The sequence below is a fragment of the Petromyzon marinus genome, unplaced genomic scaffold (genome assembly GCF_048934315.1).
Source record: "Petromyzon marinus isolate PM22_M1 ecotype Great Lakes invasive population unplaced genomic scaffold, UKy_Petmar_22M1.pri1.0 PM_Scaffold_168, whole genome shotgun sequence".
NCBI classification, from domain to species: domain Eukaryota; kingdom Metazoa; phylum Chordata; class Hyperoartia; order Petromyzontiformes; family Petromyzontidae; genus Petromyzon; species Petromyzon marinus.
In genome coordinates this window covers 25001-42542 of record NW_027423133.1, presented here as the reverse complement: position 1 = coordinate 42542, position 17542 = coordinate 25001, and the positions used below count along the sequence as shown (strand labels likewise).

The 17542-nt window shown below is 56.6% G+C and overlaps 1 protein-coding gene across 1 annotated transcript in view; it reads left to right on the top strand.

The window, feature by feature from the left end:
* The first annotated feature begins 1340 nt into the window (after positions 1 to 1340).
* The window catches only part of LOC142922773 (cleavage and polyadenylation specificity factor subunit 4-like), a 32076-nt gene continuing 15874 nt past the window's right edge, over positions 1341 to 17542 (top strand). The window contains exons 1-3 of the mRNA XM_076063632.1: positions 1341 to 1680; positions 10959 to 11009; positions 14893 to 15045. Coding sequence (XP_075919747.1) covers positions 1578 to 1680; positions 10959 to 11009; positions 14893 to 15045 — 307 coding nt within the window. The 5' untranslated portion in view covers positions 1341 to 1577. The remainder of the gene's footprint in view (positions 1681 to 10958; positions 11010 to 14892; positions 15046 to 17542) is intronic.

The following is a 17542-nucleotide window of genomic DNA, read 5'->3' as shown; positions in this document are numbered from 1 at the left end:
CCTTACGATCGTGTTGTTGATGTTGTTGATGTGGTGGGGGTTAGCAAGCGTCAATGTGAATGCGTGAATGTGAACACGCAGGTCGGGGCTTACTGAGCTCTGTGTGGTGAAGCCTACACAGTTGCGTTTGGGAGGTTGGTCTGCTTACCACGGCTGTCGAGACGTCACGGTTTATACTACACTATACACTACACTATACACTACTACACTATACACTACTACACTATACACTATGCACTACTATACTATACACTACTACACTATACACTACTACACTATACACTACTACACTATACACTACACTATACACTAATACACTATACACTACTACACTACACTATACACTACTACACTATACACTACTACACTACACTATTACACTATACACTACACTATACACTCACATACACTACTACACTATACACTACTACACTACACTATACACTAACATACACTACTACACTATACACTACTACACTATACACTAACATACACTACTACACTATACACTAACATACACTACTACACTATACACTACACTACTACACTATACACTACACTACTACACTATATACTACTACACTATACACTACTACACTACACTATACACTACTACACTTTACACTAACATACACTACTACACTATACACTACTACACTATACTGTACACTACTACACTATACACTTCTACACTACTACACTATACACTACTATACACTCTACACGACTATACACTACTACACTACACTACTATACACTACTACACTACACTACTACACTACACTACTATACACTACTACACTACTATACACTACTACACTACTATACACTACTACACTACTATACACTACTACACTACTATACACTACTACACTACTATACACTTCTACACTACTGTACACTACTACACTACTATACACTACTACACTACACTATACACTACTACACTACACTATACACTACCACACTACACTACTATACACTACTATACACTACTACACTACTATACACTACTACACTACTATACACTACTACACTACTATACACTACTACACTACTATACACTACTACACTACTATACACTACTACACTACTATACACCCCGCCATACCCCTTACCCAGCATGGCCGCCCTCCACCCCCGCACCATCCCCTACCCAACATGGCCGCCCTCCCACCCCCCCGCGCCAGCATGGCCACCCTCCACCCCAACACCCTACCCAACATGGCCGCCGCACCCTCCACCCGTCCACCAAACCGCCAAAAAAAACCACCGCCCCAACAATAAATCGCCCCGACCAATCAGCTCCGAGGTTGCTTCGACCGCGACGTCACCTCCCCCCTCCCGGTTGGTGGGTTGACGACCAATGGGGAGCCGCGACACTAAACCGCCGACCCACTCACCCACCCACCCACACAGCAGCTCAGCGTTTTGCGGCCTAGTGGAGGCTTTTGCGTTTTAAACATTTTTCGTTTTAAAATAAAAAAAACCTCACCACAAAAACAACAGCTGCTGCGGCCGAGACGACGTCGTTGTTGTTGTGATTCATCGTCTACCTCGTCAAGATCGTCGTCAACATGCAGGAGTTGGTGGCTCCGATCGACCACATTCGATTCGACATCGAGTTGGCGGTCGAGCAACAGCTGGGGGCACAGCCGCTTCCATTCCCCGGCATGGATAGTGAGGAGCGCTCACCACTCACCAATTAATACTCACCAATTACTACTCACCACTCACTCACCACTCACCAATTAATACTCACCAATTACTCACTACTCACCACTCACCACTCACTCACCAATTACTACTCACCACCACTCACCAATTACTACTCACCACTCACTACTCACCAATTACTACTCACCACTCACCAATTACTACTCACCAATTACTACTCCCCACTCACCAATTACTATTCACCAATTACTACTCACCACTCACTCACCACTCACTCACCACTTACTACTCACCAATTACTACTCACCACTCACTACTCACCACTCACTACTCACCACTCACTTACCACTCACCAATTACTACTCACCAATTACCACTCACTCACCAATTACTACTCACCAATTACTACTCACCACTCACTTACCACTCACCAATTACTACTCACCAATTACCACTCACTCACCAATTACTACTCACCACTCACTACTCACCAATTACTACTCACCACTCACTTACCACTCACCAATTACTCACTACTCACCAATTACTACTCACCAATTACTACTCACTACTCACCACTCACCCACCAATTACTACTCACCAATTACTACTCACCACTCACCAATTACTACTCACCACTTATTCACCACTCACCAATTACTACTCACCACTCACCAATTACTACTCACCACTCACCAATTACTACTCACCACTCACCAATTACTACTCACTACTCACCAATTACTACTCACCACTCACTCACCACTCACCAATTACTACTCACCACTCACCAATTACTCACCACTCACTCACCACTCACCAATTACTCACCACTTACTACTCACCACTCACCACTCATCAATTACTCACCACTCACTCACCACTCACTCACCACTTACTCACCACTCATCAATTACTCACCACTCACTCACCACTCACTCACCACTTACTCACCACTCATCAATTACTCACCACTCACCAATTACTACTCACCACTCATCAATTACTCACCAATTACTCACCACTCACTTACTCACCACTCACGCACCACTCACCAATTACTACTCACTCACCAATTACTACTCACCACTCACCACTTACTCACCAATTACCCACCACTCATCAATTACTCACCACTCACTCACCACTCACTCACCACTTACTCACCACTCATCAATTACTCACCACTCACCAATTACTACTCACCACTCACCACTCACTCACCAATTACCCACCACTCATCAATTACTCACCACTCACTCACCACTCACTCACCACTTACTCACCACTCATCAATTACTCACCACTCACCAATTACTACTCACCACTCATCAATTGCTCACCAATTACTCACCACTCACTTACTCACCACTCACGCACCACTCACCAATTACTACTCACTCACCAATTACTACTCACCACTCACCACTTACTCACCAATTACCCACCACTCATCAATTACTACTCACCACTCACTCACCACTCACTCACCAATTACTACTCACCACTCACTCACCACTTACTCACCAATTACTCACCACTCACTCACCACTCACCAATTACTACTCACCAATTACTACTCACCACTCACTCACCAATTACTACTCACCAATTACTACTCACCACTCACTCACCAATTACTACTCACCACTCACTCACCAATTACTACTCACCACTCACTCACCAATTACTACTCACCACTCACTCACCAATTACTACTCACCACTCACTCACCACTCACTACTCACCACTCACTCACCACTCACCAATTGCTACTCACCACTCACCAATTACTACTCACCAATTACTACTCACCACTCACTCACCAATTACTACTCACTCACTCACCACTCATCAATTACTACTCGCCACTCACTCACTCACCACTCACCAATTACTACTCACCACTCACTCACCACTCACTCACCACTTACTCACCAATTACTCACCAATTACTCACTCACTCACCACTCACCAATTACTACTCACCACTCACTCACCACTCACTCACCACTTACTCACCAATTACTCACCAATTACTCACTCACTCACCACTCACCAATTACTACTCACCACTCACTCACCACTCACTCACCACTTACTCACCAATTACTCACCAATTACTCACCAATTACTCACTCACTCACCACTCATCAATTACTACTCGCCACTCACTCACCACTCACCAATCACTACTCACTCACCACTCACCAATTACTCACTCACTCACCACTCATCAATTACTCACCACTCATCAATTACCAATTACTCACCACTCACTCACCAATTGATCACCAATTACTCACCAATTACTACTTACTCACGACTCACTCACTACTCACCACTCACTCACCACTCACTGACTCACCATTTACCACTCACTCACCACTCACACCGTGTCTCCCTCCTCGTGTCTCTCTCCCCGTGTCTCTCTCCCCGTGTCTCTCCCCGTGTCTCTCCCCGTGTCTCTCTCTCCCCGTGTCTCTCTCTCCCCGTGTCTCTCTCTCCCCGTGTCTCTCTCTCCCCGTCTCTCTCTCCCCGTCTCTCTCTCCCCGTGTCTCTCTCTCCCCGTGTCTCTCTCTCCCCGTGTCTCTCTCTCCCCATGTATCTCTCTCCCCGTGTCTCTCTCCCCGTGTCTCTGTGTCTCTCTCCCCGTGTCTCTCTCCCCGTGTCTCTCTCTCCCCGTGTCTCTCTCTCCCCGTGTCTCTCTCCCCGTGTCTCTCTCTCCCCGTGTCTCTCTCTCCCCCTGTCCCTCTCTCCCCATGTCTCTCTCCCCGTGTCTCCCTCCCCGTGTCTCTCTCCCCACGTCTCTCTCCCCACGTCTCTCTCCCCGTGTCTCTCTCTCCCCGTGTCTCTCTCTCCCCGTGTCTCCCTCTCCCCGTGTCTCTCTCCCCCCGTGTCTCTCTCTCCCCGTGTCTCTCTCTCCCCGTGTCTCTCTCTCCCCGTGTCTCTCTCTCCCCGTGTCTCTCTCCCCATGTCTCTCTCTCCCCGTGTCTCTCTCCCCGTGTCTCTCTCCCCGTGTCTCTGTGTCTCTATCCCCGTGTCTCTCTCCCCCCCTGTCCCTCTCTCCCCGTGTCTATCTCCCCGTGTCTCTCTCCCCGTGTCTCTCTCCCCGTGTCTCTGTGTCTCTCTCCCCGTGTCTCTCTCTCCCCGTGTCTCTCTCTCCCCGTGTCTCCCTCTCCCCGTGTCTCTCTCCCCCCGTGTCTCTCTCTCCCCGTGTCTCTCTCTCCCCGTGTCTCTCTCCCCATGTCTCTCTCTCCCCGTGTCTCTCTCTCCCCGTGTCTCTCTCCCCGTGTCTCTCTCCCCGTGTCTCTGTGTCTCTATCCCCGTGTCTCTCTCCCCCCCTGTCCCTCTCTCCCCGTGTCTATCTCCCCGTGTCTCTCTCCCCGTGTCTCTCTCCCCGTGTCTCTGTGTCTCTCTCCCCGTGTCTCTCTCTCCCCGTGTCCCTCTCTCCCCGTGTCCCTCTCTCCCCGTGTCTCTCTCTCCCCGTGTCTCTCTCTCCCCGTGTCTCTCTCTCCCCGTGTCTCTCTCTCCCCGTGTCTCTCTCTCCCCGTGTCTCTCTCTCCCCGTGTCTCTCTCCCCGTGTCTCTTCCCGTGTCTCTCTCCCCGTGTCTCTCTCCCCGTGTCTCTCTCTCCGTGTCTCTTTCTCCCCTGTCTCTCTCTCCCCGTGTCTCTGTGTCTCTCTCCCCGTGTCTCTCTCTCCCCGTGTCTCTCTCTCCCCGTGTCTCTCTCTCCCCGTGTCTCTCTCCCCGTGTCTCTCTCTCCCCGTGTCTCTCTCTCCCCGTGTCTCTCTCCCCGTGTCTCTCTCCCCGTGTCTCTCTCTCCGTGTCTCTCTCTCCCCGTGTCTCTGTGTTTCTCTCCCCGTGTCTCTCTCTCCCCGTGTCTCTCTCTCCCCGTGTCTCTCTCTCCCCGTGTCTCTCTCTCCCCGTGTCTCTCTCCCCGTGTCTCTCTCTCCCCGTGTCTCTCTCTCCCCGTGTCTCTCTCCCCGTGTCTCTCTCCCCGTGTCTCTCTCCCCGTGTCTCTCTCCCCGTGTCTCTCTCCCCGTGTCTCTCTCCCCGTGTCTCTCCCCGTGTCTCTGTGTCTCTCTCCCCGTGTCTCTCTCTCCCCGTGTCTCTCTCTCCCCGTGTCTCTCTCTCCCCGTGTCTCTGTGTCTCTCTCCCCGTGTCTCTCTCTCCCCGTGTCTCTCTCTCCCCGTGTCTCTCTCTCCCCGTGTCTCTCTCTCCCCGTGTCTCTCTCTCCCCGTGTCTCTCTCTCCCCGTGTCTCTCTCCCCGTGTCTCTCTCCCCGTGTCTCTCTCTCCCCGTGTCTCTCTCTCCCCGTGTCTCTCTCTCCCCGTGTCTCTCTCTCCCCGTGTCTCTCTCCCCGTGTCTCTCTCCCCGTGTCTCTCTCCCCGTGTCTCTCTCCCCGTGTCTCTCTCTCCCCGTGTCTCTCTCCCCGTGTCTCTCTCCCCGTGTCTCTCTCCCCGTGTCTCTCTATCCCCGTGTCTCTCTCCCCGTGTCTCTCTCCCCGTGTCTCTCTCTCCCCGTGTCTCTCTCTCCCTCCTCGTGTCTCTCTCCCCGTGTCTCTCTCTCCCCGTGTCTCTCTCTCCCCGTGTCTCTCTCTCCCCGTGTCTCTCTCTCCCCGTGTCTCTCTCTCCCCGTGTCTCTCTCTCCCCGTGTCTCTCTCCCCGTGTCTCTCTCCCCGTGTCTCTCTCCCCGTGTCTCTCTCCCCGTGTCTCTCTCCCCGTGTCTCTCTCTCCCCGTGTCTCTCTCCCCGTGTCTCTCTCTCCCCGTGTCTCTCTCTCCCCGTGTCTCTCTCCCCGTGTCTCTCTCCCCGTGTCTCTCTCCCCGTGTCTCTCTCTCCCCGTGTCTCTCTCCCCGTGTCTCTCTCTCCCCGTGTCTCTCTCCCCGTGTCTCTCTATCCCCGTGTCTCTCTCCCCGTGTCTCTCTCCCCGTGTCTCTCTCTCCCCGTGTCTCTCTCTCCCTCCTCGTGTCTCTCTCCCCGTGTCTCTCTCTCCCCGTGTCTCTCTCTCCCCGTGTCTCTCTCTCCCCGTGTCTCTCTCTCCCCGTGTCTCTCTCTCCCCGTGTCTCTCTCTCCCCGTGTCTCTCTCCCCGTGTCTCTCTCCCCGTGTCTCTCTCCCCGTGTCTCTCTCCCCGTGTCTCTCTCCCCGTGTCTCTCTCCCCGTGTCTCTCTCTCCCCGTGTCTCTCTCCCCGTGTCTCTCTCCCCGTGTCTCTCTCCCCGTGTCTCTCTCCCCGTGTCTCTCTCCCCGTGTCTCTCTCCCCGTGTCTCTCTCTCCCCGTGTCTCTCTCCCCGTGTCTCTCTATCCCCGTGTCTCTCTATCCCCGTGTCTCTCTATCCCCGTGTCTCTCTCCCCGTGTCTCTCTCTCCCCGTGTCTCTCTCTCCCCGTGTCTCTCTCTCCCCGTGTCTCTCTCTCCCCGTGTCTCTCTCTCCCCGTGTCTCTCTCTCCCCGTGTCTCTCTCTCCCCGTGTCTCTCTCTCCCCGTGTCTCTCTCCCCGTGTCTCTCTCCCCGTGTCTCTCTCCCCGTCTCTCTCTCCCCGTGTCTCTCTCTCCCCGTGTCTCTCTCCCCGTGTCTCTCTCTCCCCGTGTCTCTCTCTCCCCGGGTCTCTCTCTCCCCGTGTCTCTCTCTCCCCGTGTCTCTCTCTCCCCGTGTCTCTCTCCCCGTGTCTCTCTCCCCGTGTCTGTCTCCCCGTGTCTCTCTCCCCGTGTCTCTGTGTCTCTCTCCCCGTGTCTCTCTCCCCGTGTCTCTGTGTCTCTCTCCCCGTGTCTCTCTCCCCGTGTCTCTCTCCCCGTGTCTCTCTCTCCCCGTGTCTCTCTCCCCGTGTCTCTCTCTCCCCGTGTCTCTCTCTCCCCGTGTCTCTCTCTCCCCGTGGCTCTCTCCCCGTGTCTCTCTCTCCCCGTGTCTCTCTCTCTCTGTCTCTCTCCCCGTGTCTCTCTCCCCATGTCTCTCTCTCCCCGTGTCTCTCTCCCCGTGTCTCTCTCTCCCCGTGTCTCTCTCTCTCTGTCTCTCTCCCCGTGTCTCTCTCCCCATGTCTCTCTCTCCCCGTGTCTCTCTCTCTCTGTCTCTCTCCCCGTGTCTCTCTCCCCATGTCTCTCTCTCCCCGTGTCTCTCTCTCTCCCCGTGTCCTCTCTCCCAATGTCTCTCTCTCTCCCGTGTCTCTCTCCCCGTGTCTCTCTCTCCCTCCTCGGTTCTCTCTCCTCCCCTTTCTCTCTCCCCGTGTCTCTCTCTCCCCGTGTCTCTCTCTCCCGTGTCTCTCTCCCCGTGGCACAGTATCTCTCTCCCCATGTCTCTCTCTCCCCGTGTCTCTCTCTCCCCGTGTCTCTCTCTCCCCGTGTCTCTCTCTCCCCGTGTCTCTCTCCCCGTGTCTCTCCCTCCCCGTGTCTCTCTCCCCGTGTCTCTCCCTCCCCGTGTCTCTCTCTCCCCGTGTCTCTCTCTCCCTCCTCGTGTCTCTCTCCCCGTGTCTCTCTCTCCCCGTGTCTCTCTCTCCCCGTGTCTCTCTCTCCCCGTGTCTCTCTCTCCCTCCTCGTGTCTCTCTCCCCGTGTCTCTCTCTCCCCGTGTCTCTCTCCCCGTGTCTCTCTCCCCGTGTCTCTCTCCCCGTGTCTCTCTCTCTCCCCGTGTCTCTCTCCCCGTGTCTCTCTCCCCGTGTCTCTCTATCCCCGTGTCTCTCTCCCCGTGTCTCTCTATCCCCGTGTCTCTCTCCCCGTGTCTCTCTCCCCGTGTCTCTCTCTCCCTGTGTCTCTCTCTCCCTCCTCGTGTCTCTCTCCCCGTGTCTCTCTCTCCCCTGTCTCTCTCTCCCCGTGTCTCTCTCCCCGTGTCTCTCTCTCCCCGTGTCTCTCTCTCCCCGTGTCTCTCTCCCCGTGTCTCTCTCTCCCCGTGTCTCTCTCTCCCCGTGTCTCTCTCCCCGTGTCTCTCTCCCCGTGTCTCTCTCCCCGTGTCTCTCTCTCCCCGTGTCTCTCTCTCCCCGTGTCTCTCTCTCCCCGTGTCTCTCTCTCCCCGTGTCTCTCTCTCTCTGTCTCTCTCCCCATGTCTCTCTCTCCCCGTGTCTCTCTCTCCCCGTGTCTCTCTCCCCGTGTCTCTCTCTCCCCGTGTCTCTCTCCCCGTGTCTCTCTCCCCGTGTCTCTGTGTCTCTCTCCCCGTGTCTCTCTCCCCGTGTCTCTCTCCCCGTGTCTCTCTCTCCCCGTGTCTCTCTCTCCCCGTGTCTCTCTCTCCCCGTGTCTCTCTCTCCCCGTGTCTCTCTCCCCGTGTCTCTCTCTCCCCGTGTCTCTCTCTCCCCGTGTCTCTCTCTCCCCGTGTCTCTCTCCCCGTGTCTCTCTCCCCGTGTCTCTCTCCCCGTGTCTCTCTCCCCGTGTCTCTCTCCCCGTGTCTCTCTCCCCGTGTCTCTCTCCCCGTGTCTCTCCCCGTGTCTCTGTGTCTCTCTCCCCGTGTCTCTCTCTCCCCGTGTCTCTCTCTCCCCGTGTCTCTCTCTCCCCGTGTCTCTGTGTCTCTCTCCCCGTGTCTCTCTCTCCCCGTGTCTCTCTCTCCCCGTGTCTCTCTCTCCCCGTGTCTCTCTCTCCCCGTGTCTCTCTCTCCCCGTGTCTCTCTCCCCGTGTCTCTCCCCGTGTCTCTGTGTCTCTCTCCCCGTGTCTCTCTCTCCCCGTGTCTCTCTCTCCCCGTGTCTCTCTCTCCCCGTGTCTCTGTGTCTCTCTCCCCGTGTCTCTCTCCCCCCGTGTCTCTCTCTCCCCGTGTCTCTCTCTCCCCGTGTCTCTCTCTCCCCGTGTCTCTCTCTCCCCGTGTCTCTCTCCCCGTGTCTCTCTCTCCCCGTGTCTCTCTCTCCCCGTGTCTCTCTCTCCCCGTGTCTCTCTCCCCGTGTCTCTCTCTCCCCGTGTCTCTCTCTCCCCCTGTCCCTCTCTCCCCTTGTCTCTCTCTCCCCGTGTCTCTCTCTCCCCCTGTCCCTCTCTCCCCGTGTCTCTCTCTCCCCGTGTCTCTGTGTCTTTCTCCCCGTGTCTCTCTCCCCGTGTCTCTCTCCCCGTGTCTCTCTCTCCCTGTGTCTCTCTCCCCGTGTCTCTCTCCCCGTGTCTCTCTCCGTGTCTCTCTCTCTCTCTGTGTCTCTCTCCGTGTCTCTCTCTCTCTCTGTGTCTCTCTCCCCGTGTCTCTGTGTCTCTCTCTCCGTGTCTCTCTCTCTGCGTCTCTCTCCCCCCGTGTCTCTGTGTGTCTCTCCCCGTGTCTCTGTGTCTCTCTCCCCGTGTCTCTCTCCCCGTGTCTCTCTCCCCGTGTCTCTCTCCGTGTCTCTCTCTCTGTGTCTCTCTCCCCGTGTCTCTGTGTCTCTCTCCCCGTGTCTCTCTCTCCCCGTGTCTCTCTCTCCCCGTGTCTCTGTGTCTCTCTCCCCGTGTCTCTCTCCCCGTGTCTCTGTGTCTCTCTCCCCGTGTCTCTCTCCCCGTGTCTCTGTGTCTCTCTCCCCGTGTCTCTCTCCCCGTGTCTCTGTGTCTCTCTCCCCGTGTCTCTCTCCCCGTGTCTCTGTGTCTCTCTCCCCGTGTCTCTCTCCCCGTGTCTCTCTCCCCGTGTCTCTCTCCCCGTGTCTCTCTCTCCCCGTGTCTCTCTCCCCGTGTCTCTCTCCCCGTGTCTCTCTCTCCCCGTGTCTCTCTCCCCGTGTCTCTCTCCCCGTGTCTCTCTCTCCCCGTGTCTCTCTCTCCCCGTGTCTCTCTCTCTCCCCGTGTCTCTCTCCCCGTGTCTCTCTCCCCGTGTCTCTCTCTCCCCGTGTCTCTCTCCCCCCGTGTCTCTCTCCCCCCGTGTCTCTCTCTCCCCGTGTCTCTCTCCCCGTGTCTCTCTCCCCCCGTGTCTCTCTCTCCCCGTGTCTCTCTCTCCCCGTGTCTCTCTCTCCCCGTGTCTCTCTCTCCCCGTGTCTCTCTCCCCGTGTCTCTCTCTCTGTGTCTCTCTCCCCGTGTCTCTGTGTCTCTCTCTCCGTGTCTCTCTCTCTGCGTCTCTCTCCCCCCGTGTCTCTGTGTCTCTCTCCCCGTGTCTCTGTGTCTCTCACCCCGTGTCTCTCTCCCCGTGTCTCTCTCCGTGTCTCTCTCTCTCTCTGTGTCTCTCTCCCCGTGTCTCTGTGTCTCTCACCCCGTGTCTCTCTCCCCGTGTCTCTCTCCGTGTCTCTCTCTCTCTCTGTGTCTCTCTCCCCGTGTCTCTGTGTCTCTCACCCCGTGTCTCTCTCCCCGTGTCTCTCTCCGTGTCTCTCTCTCTCTCTGTGTCTCTCTCCCCGTGTCTCTGTGTCTCTCACCCCGTGTCTCTCTCCCCGTGTCTCTCCGTAGAATCCGGAGCGGCCGTCTGCCACTTCTTTCTCAAGGGGCAGTGCGGCAAAGGTGAGCGTCCGTGGGCGTTGACGACAACAACAACAACCACAACAACCACAACAACCACAACAACAACAACCACAACAACAACAACCACAACAACAACCACAACAACCACAACAACAACCACAACAACAACTACAACCACAACAACCACAACAACAACCACAACCACAACAACTACAACAACCACAACAACTACAACAACCACAACAACAACAACCACAACAACCACAACAACAACAACCACAACAACAACAACCACAACAACCACAACAACAACCACAACCACAACAACCACAACAACAACCACAATCACAACAACAACCACAACAACAACAACAACCACAACAACCACAACAACAACCACAACAACCACAACAACAACCACAACAACAACAACCACAACAACCACAACAACCACAAAACCACAACAACCACAACAACAACAACCACAACTACAACCACAACTACAACCACAACAACAACCACAACAACCACAACAACAACCACAACAACAACCACAACAACTACAACAACCACAACAACAACAACCACAACAACAACAACCACAACAACAACCACAACAACAACAACAACCACAACAACATCCACAACAACAACCACAACAACAACCACAACAACAACCACAACAACCACAACAACAACCACAACAACCACAACAACAACCACAACAACAACCACAACAACAACAACCACAACAACAACCACAACAACAACAACAACCACAACAACATCCACAACAACAACCACAACAACAACCACAACAACAACCACAACAACCACAACAACAACCACAACAACCACAACAACAACCACAACAACAACCACAACAATAACAACCACAACAACAACCACAACAACAACCACAACAACCACAACAACAACCACAACCACAACAATAACAACCACAACAACAACTACAACAACCACAACAACAACCACAACAACAACAACCACAACAACAACCACAACAACAACAACAACCACAACAACATCCACAACAACAACTACAACAACCACAACAACAACCACAACAACAACAACAACAACCACAACAACATCCACAACAACAACCACAACAACAACCACAACAACAACCACAACAACCACAACAACAACCACAACCACAACAATAACAACCACAACAACAACCACAACAACCACAACAACAACAACCACCACCATCACCACCACCACCACCGTCACCACCATCACCACCACCACCACCGTCACCACCACCACCACCACCGTCACCACCACCGTCACCACCACCACCACCGTCACCACCACCACCACCGTCACCACCACCACCGTCACCACCACCGTCACCACCACCACCGTCACCACCACCACTGTCACCTTCACCGGCGCCGACGAGATTCGCCCGCTGGGCCTTGACAATTCATCGCCACAATCCCGCGGATGGAGGCCTCACGTCGAATTAATCCGATTCCACCCTCCCCTCCCCCCGCCCTTTGACCCTCGGTTGCCGTGACAACCGCGTGACGGGGGGCCGGGGGGGGGGGTCCCCTGGGGGGCTGGGGGGGCGCGGGGGGGTGGGGGCTGAAAATGGCGGCCGTCCGTCAGACACGTCGGGGATTCCAACAGGACCTGGCATTTACGGCTTTCATTGAGGCCGTGACCAACGTGGGTAGTTAGAGGAGGTCCTGGGGTCTCGCTGTGTGTGGGGGTGGTTCTGGGTGAACTCGGTAGGTCCCAGACTCTCCGCTTTGCTGATCAAGGACTCCGTGACCACCGTGGGTAGTTAGAGGAGGTCCTGGGGTCTCTGTGTGGGTCGTTCTGGGTGAACTCGGTAGGTCCCAGACTCTCCGCTTTGCTGATCAAGGACTTCGTGACCACCGTGGGTAGTTAGAGGAGGGCCTGGGGTCTCTGTGTGGGTGGGGGTCGTTCTGGGTGAGCTCGGTAGGTCCCAGACTCTCCGCTTTGCTGATGATCAAGGACTCCGTGACCACCGTGGGTAGTTAGAGGTCCTGGGGTCTCTGTGTGGTTCTGGGTGAACTCGGTAGGTCCCAGACTCTCCACTTTGCCGATCAAGGACTCCGTGACCACCGTGGGTAGTTAGAGGAGGTCCTGGGGTCTCTGTGTGGTTCTGGGTGAACTCGGTAGGTCCCAGACTCTCCGCCTTGCCGATGATCAAGGACTCCGTGACCACCGTGGGTAGTTAGAGGAGGGCCTGGGGTCTCTGTGTGGGTCGTTCTGGGTGAACTCGGTAGGTCCCAGACTCTCCGCTTTGCTGATCAAGGACTCCGTGACCACCGTGGGTAGTTAGAGGAGGGCCTGGGGTCTCTGTGTGGGTCGTTCTGGGTGAACTCGGTAGGGTCCCAGACTCTCCGCTTTGCCGATCAAGGACTTCGTGACCACCGTGGGTAGTTAGAGGAGGGCCTGGGGTCTCTCTGTGTGGTTCTGGGTGAAGTCGATAGGTCCCAGACTCTCCGCTTTGCCGATCAAGGACTCCGTGACCACCGTGGGTAGTTAGAGGAGGTCCTGGGGGGTCTCTGTGTGGTTCTGGGTGAACTCGGTAGGTCCCAGACTCTCCGCTTTGCTGATCAAGGACTCCGTGACCACCGTGGGTAGTTAGAGGTCCTGGGGTCTCTCTGTGTGGTTCTGGGTGAACTCGGTAGGTCCCAGACTCTCCGCTTTGCTGATCAAGGACTCCGTGACCACCGTGGGTAGTTAGAGGTCCTGGGGGGTCTCTGTGTGGTTCTGGGTGAACTCGGTAGGTCCCAGACTCTCCGCTTTGCTGATCAAGGACTCCATGACCACCGTGGGTAGTTAGAGGGCCTGGGGTCTCTGTGTGGTTCTGGGTGAACTCGGTAGGTCCCAGACTCTCCGCTTTGCTGATCAAGGACTTCGTGACCACCGTGGGTAGTTAGAGGAGGTCCTGGGGTCTCTCTGTGTGTGGGGGTGGTTCTGGGTGAACTCGGTAGGTCCCAGACTCTCCGCTTTGCCGATCAAGGACTCTATGACCACCGTGGGTAGTAGTTAGAGGGCCTGGGGTCTCTGTGGGGATCGTTCTGGGTGAGCTCGGTAGGTCCCAGACTCTCCGCTTTGCCGATCAAGGACTCCGTGACCACCGTGGGTAGTTAGAGGAGGTCCTGGGGTCTCTGTGTGGTTCTGGGTGAACTCGGTAGGTCCCAGACTCTCCGCTTTGCTGATAATCAAGGACTCCGTGATCACCGTCGGTGGTAGTTAGAGTGACCTGGGGTCTCTGTGTGGTTCTGGGTGAACTCGGTAGGTCCCAGACTCTCCGCTTTGCTGATGATCAAGGACTCCGTGACCACCGTGGGTAGTTAGAGGAGGTCCTGGGGTCTCTCTGTGTGGTTCTGGGTGAACTCGGTAGGTCCCAGACTCTCCGATTTGCTGATCAAGGACTCCGTGACCACCGTGGGTAGTTAGAGGAGGTCCTGGGGTCTCTCTGTGTGGTTCTGGGTGAACTCGGTAGGTCCCAGACTCTCCACTGCCCTGACTCTCCGCTGCTGCCCCTGACTCTGCCCTGACTCTCTGCTGCCCCTGACCCTGCCCCTGACTCTCTGCTGCCCCTGACCCTGACCCTGACCCTGCCCCTGACTCTCTGCTGCCCCTGACCCTGCCCCTGACTCTCCTGCCCTGACTCTCTGCTGATCCTGCCCTGACTCTCTGCTGCCCCTGATCCTGCCCTGACTCTCCGCTGCCCCTGACCCTGACCCTGCCCCTGACCCTGCCCCTGACTCTCCTGCCCTGACTCTGCCCTGACTCTCTGCTGCCCCTGACTCTGCCCTGACTCTCTGCTGCCCCTGACCCTGCCCTGACTCTCTGCTGCCCCTGACTCTCCCTGCCCTGCCTCTCTCTGCTGCCCCTGACCCTGCAGGCCCCATGTGTCCCTTCCGCCACGTGAGTGGAGAGAAGACCGTGGTTTGCAAGCATTGGCTTCGGGGACTCTGCAAGAAGGGAGACCAGTGCGAATTCCTGCACGAGTTCGACATGACCAAGATGCCAGAGTGTTATTTCTACTCCAAGTTCGGTGGGTGGGTGAGTGGGTGGGTGAGTGGGTGGGTGGGTGAGTGGGTGGGTGAGTGGGTGAGTGGGTGGGTGAGTGAGTGGGTGGGTGAGTGGGTGGGTGAGTGGGTGGGTGGGTGGGGTGAGTGAGTGAGTGGGTGGGTGAGTGGGTGAGTGACCAAGATGCCAGAGTGTTACTTCTACTCCAAGTTCGGTGGGTGGGTGAGTGGGTGGGTGAGTGGGTGGGTGAGTGGGTGGGTGGGTGAGTGGGTGGGTGGGTGGGTGGGTGAGTGAGTGGGTGGATGGGTGAGTGAGTGGGTGAGTGGGTGAGTGAGTGAGTGAGTGGATGGGTGGGTGAGTGGGTGAGTGGGTGGGTGAGTGAGTGGGTGGGTGAGTGGGTGGGTAAGTGCGTGGGTGGGTGAGTGGGTGGGTGGGTGAGTGGGTGGGTGAGTGAGTGAGTGAGTGGGTGGGTGAGTGGGTGGGTGGGTGGGTGAGTGGGTGGAGTGAGTGGGTGGGTGAGTGGGTGGGTGGGTGGGTGAGTGGGTGGGTGGGTGAGTGGGTGGGTGGGTGGGTGAGTGGGTGGGTGGGTGGGTGAGTGGGTGGGTGGGTGGGTGGGTGAGTGGGTGGGTGGGTGGGTGAGTGGGTGGGGTGGGTGGGTGAGTGGGTGGGTGAGTGGGTGGGTGGGTGGGTGAGTGGGTGAGTGGGTGGGTGAGTGGGTGAGTGGGTGGGTGAGTGGGTGAGTGGGTGGGTGAGTGGGTGAGTGAGTGAGTGGGGGGTGGGTGACCAAGATGCCAGAGTGAACTTCTACTCCAAGTTCGGTGGGTGGGTGAGTGGGTGGGTGGGTGAGTGGGTGGGTGGGTGAGTGGGTGGGTGAGTGGGTGGGTGGGTGAGTGGGTGGGTGAGTGGGTGAGTGGGTGGGTGGGTGGGTGAGTGGGTGGGTGAGTGGGTGGGTGAGTGGGTGAGTGGGTGGGTGAGTGGGTGAGTGAGTGAGTGAGTGGGTGGGTGGGTGGGTGAGTGGGTGGGTGGGTGGGTGAGTGGGTGGGTGGGTGAGTGGGTGGGTGAGTGGGTGGGTGGTGGGTTGGTGAGTGGGTGGGTGGGTGGGTGGGTGGGTGAGTGAGTGGGTGGGTGGGTGAGTGAGTGAGTGAGTGGTGGGTGAGTGAGTGGGTGGGTGGGTGAGTGGGTGGGTGGGTGAGTGGGTGGGTGACCAAGATGCCAGAGTGTCTACTCCAAGTTCGGTGGGTGGTTGAGTGGGTGGGTGAGTGGGTGGGTGAGTGGGTGGGTGGGTGGGTGAGTGGGTGGGTGGGTGAGTGGGTGGGTGGGTGACCAAGATGCCAGAGTGCTACTACTCCAAGTTCGGTGGGTGGGTGAGTGGGTGAGTGGGTGGGGTGGGTGACCAAGATGCCAGAGTCTACTCCAAGTTCGGTGGGTGGGTGAGTGGGTGGGTGGGTGAGTGGGTGGGTGAGTGGGTGGGTGAGTGGGGGTGGGTGGGTGAGTGGGTGGGTGGGTGGGTGGGTGGGTGGGTGGGTGGGTGAGTGAGTGGGTGGGTGGGTGAGTGGGTGGGTGGGTGAGTGGGTGAGTGAGTGAGTGAGTGGATGGGTGAGTGAGTGGTTGAGTGAGTGAGTGGGTGAGTGGGTGGGTGACTGGGTGGGTGGGTGAGTGAGTGGGTGAGTGAGTGAGTGGGTGGGTGAGTGAGTGAGTGGGTGAGTGGGTGGGTGACTGGGTGAGTGGGTGGGTGGGTGGGTGAGTGAGTGAGTGGGTGAGTGAGTGAGTGGGTGGGGGAGTGGGTGGGTGAGTGAGTGAGTGGGTGAGTGAGTGAGTGAGTGGGTGGGTGGGTGAGTGGGTGGGTGGGTGAGTGGGTGAGTGAGTGAGTGAGTGGGTGAGTGAGTGAGTGAGTGGGTGAGTGAGTGAGTGGGTGGGTGGGTGAGTGGGTGAGGTGAGTGAGTGAGTGGGTGAGTGAGTGAGTGGGTGAGTGGGTGGGTGGGTGAGTGAGTGGGTGAGTGAGTGAGTGGGTGAGTGGGTGGGTGGGTGACCAAGATGCCAGAGTGACTTCTACTCCAGTTCGGTGAGTGGGTTGGTGGTGGGTGGGTGGGTGGGTGGGTGGGTGGGTGGGTGAGTGAGTGAGTGGGTGGTTGGGTGAGTGGGTGGGTGGGTGAGTGAGTGGGTGAGTGGGTGGGTGACTGGTGAGTGGGTGGGTGGGTGGGTGAGTGGGTGGGTGGGTGAGTGGGTGAGTGAGTGAGTGAGTGGATGGGTGAGTGAGTGGTTGAGTGAGTGAGTGGGTGAGTGGGTGGGTGACTGGGTGGGTGGGTGAGTGAGTGGGTGAGTGAGTGAGTGGGTGAGTGGGTGGGTGAGTGAGTGAGTGGGTGAGTGGGTGGGTGACTGGGTGAGTGGGTGGGTGGGTGAGTGAGTGAGTGAGTGGGTGAGTGAGTGAGTGGGTGGGGGAGTGGGTGGGTGAGTTGTTGAGTGAGTGGGTGAGTGAGTGAGTGAGTGGGTGGGTGGGTGAGTGAGTGGGTGAGTGAGTGAGT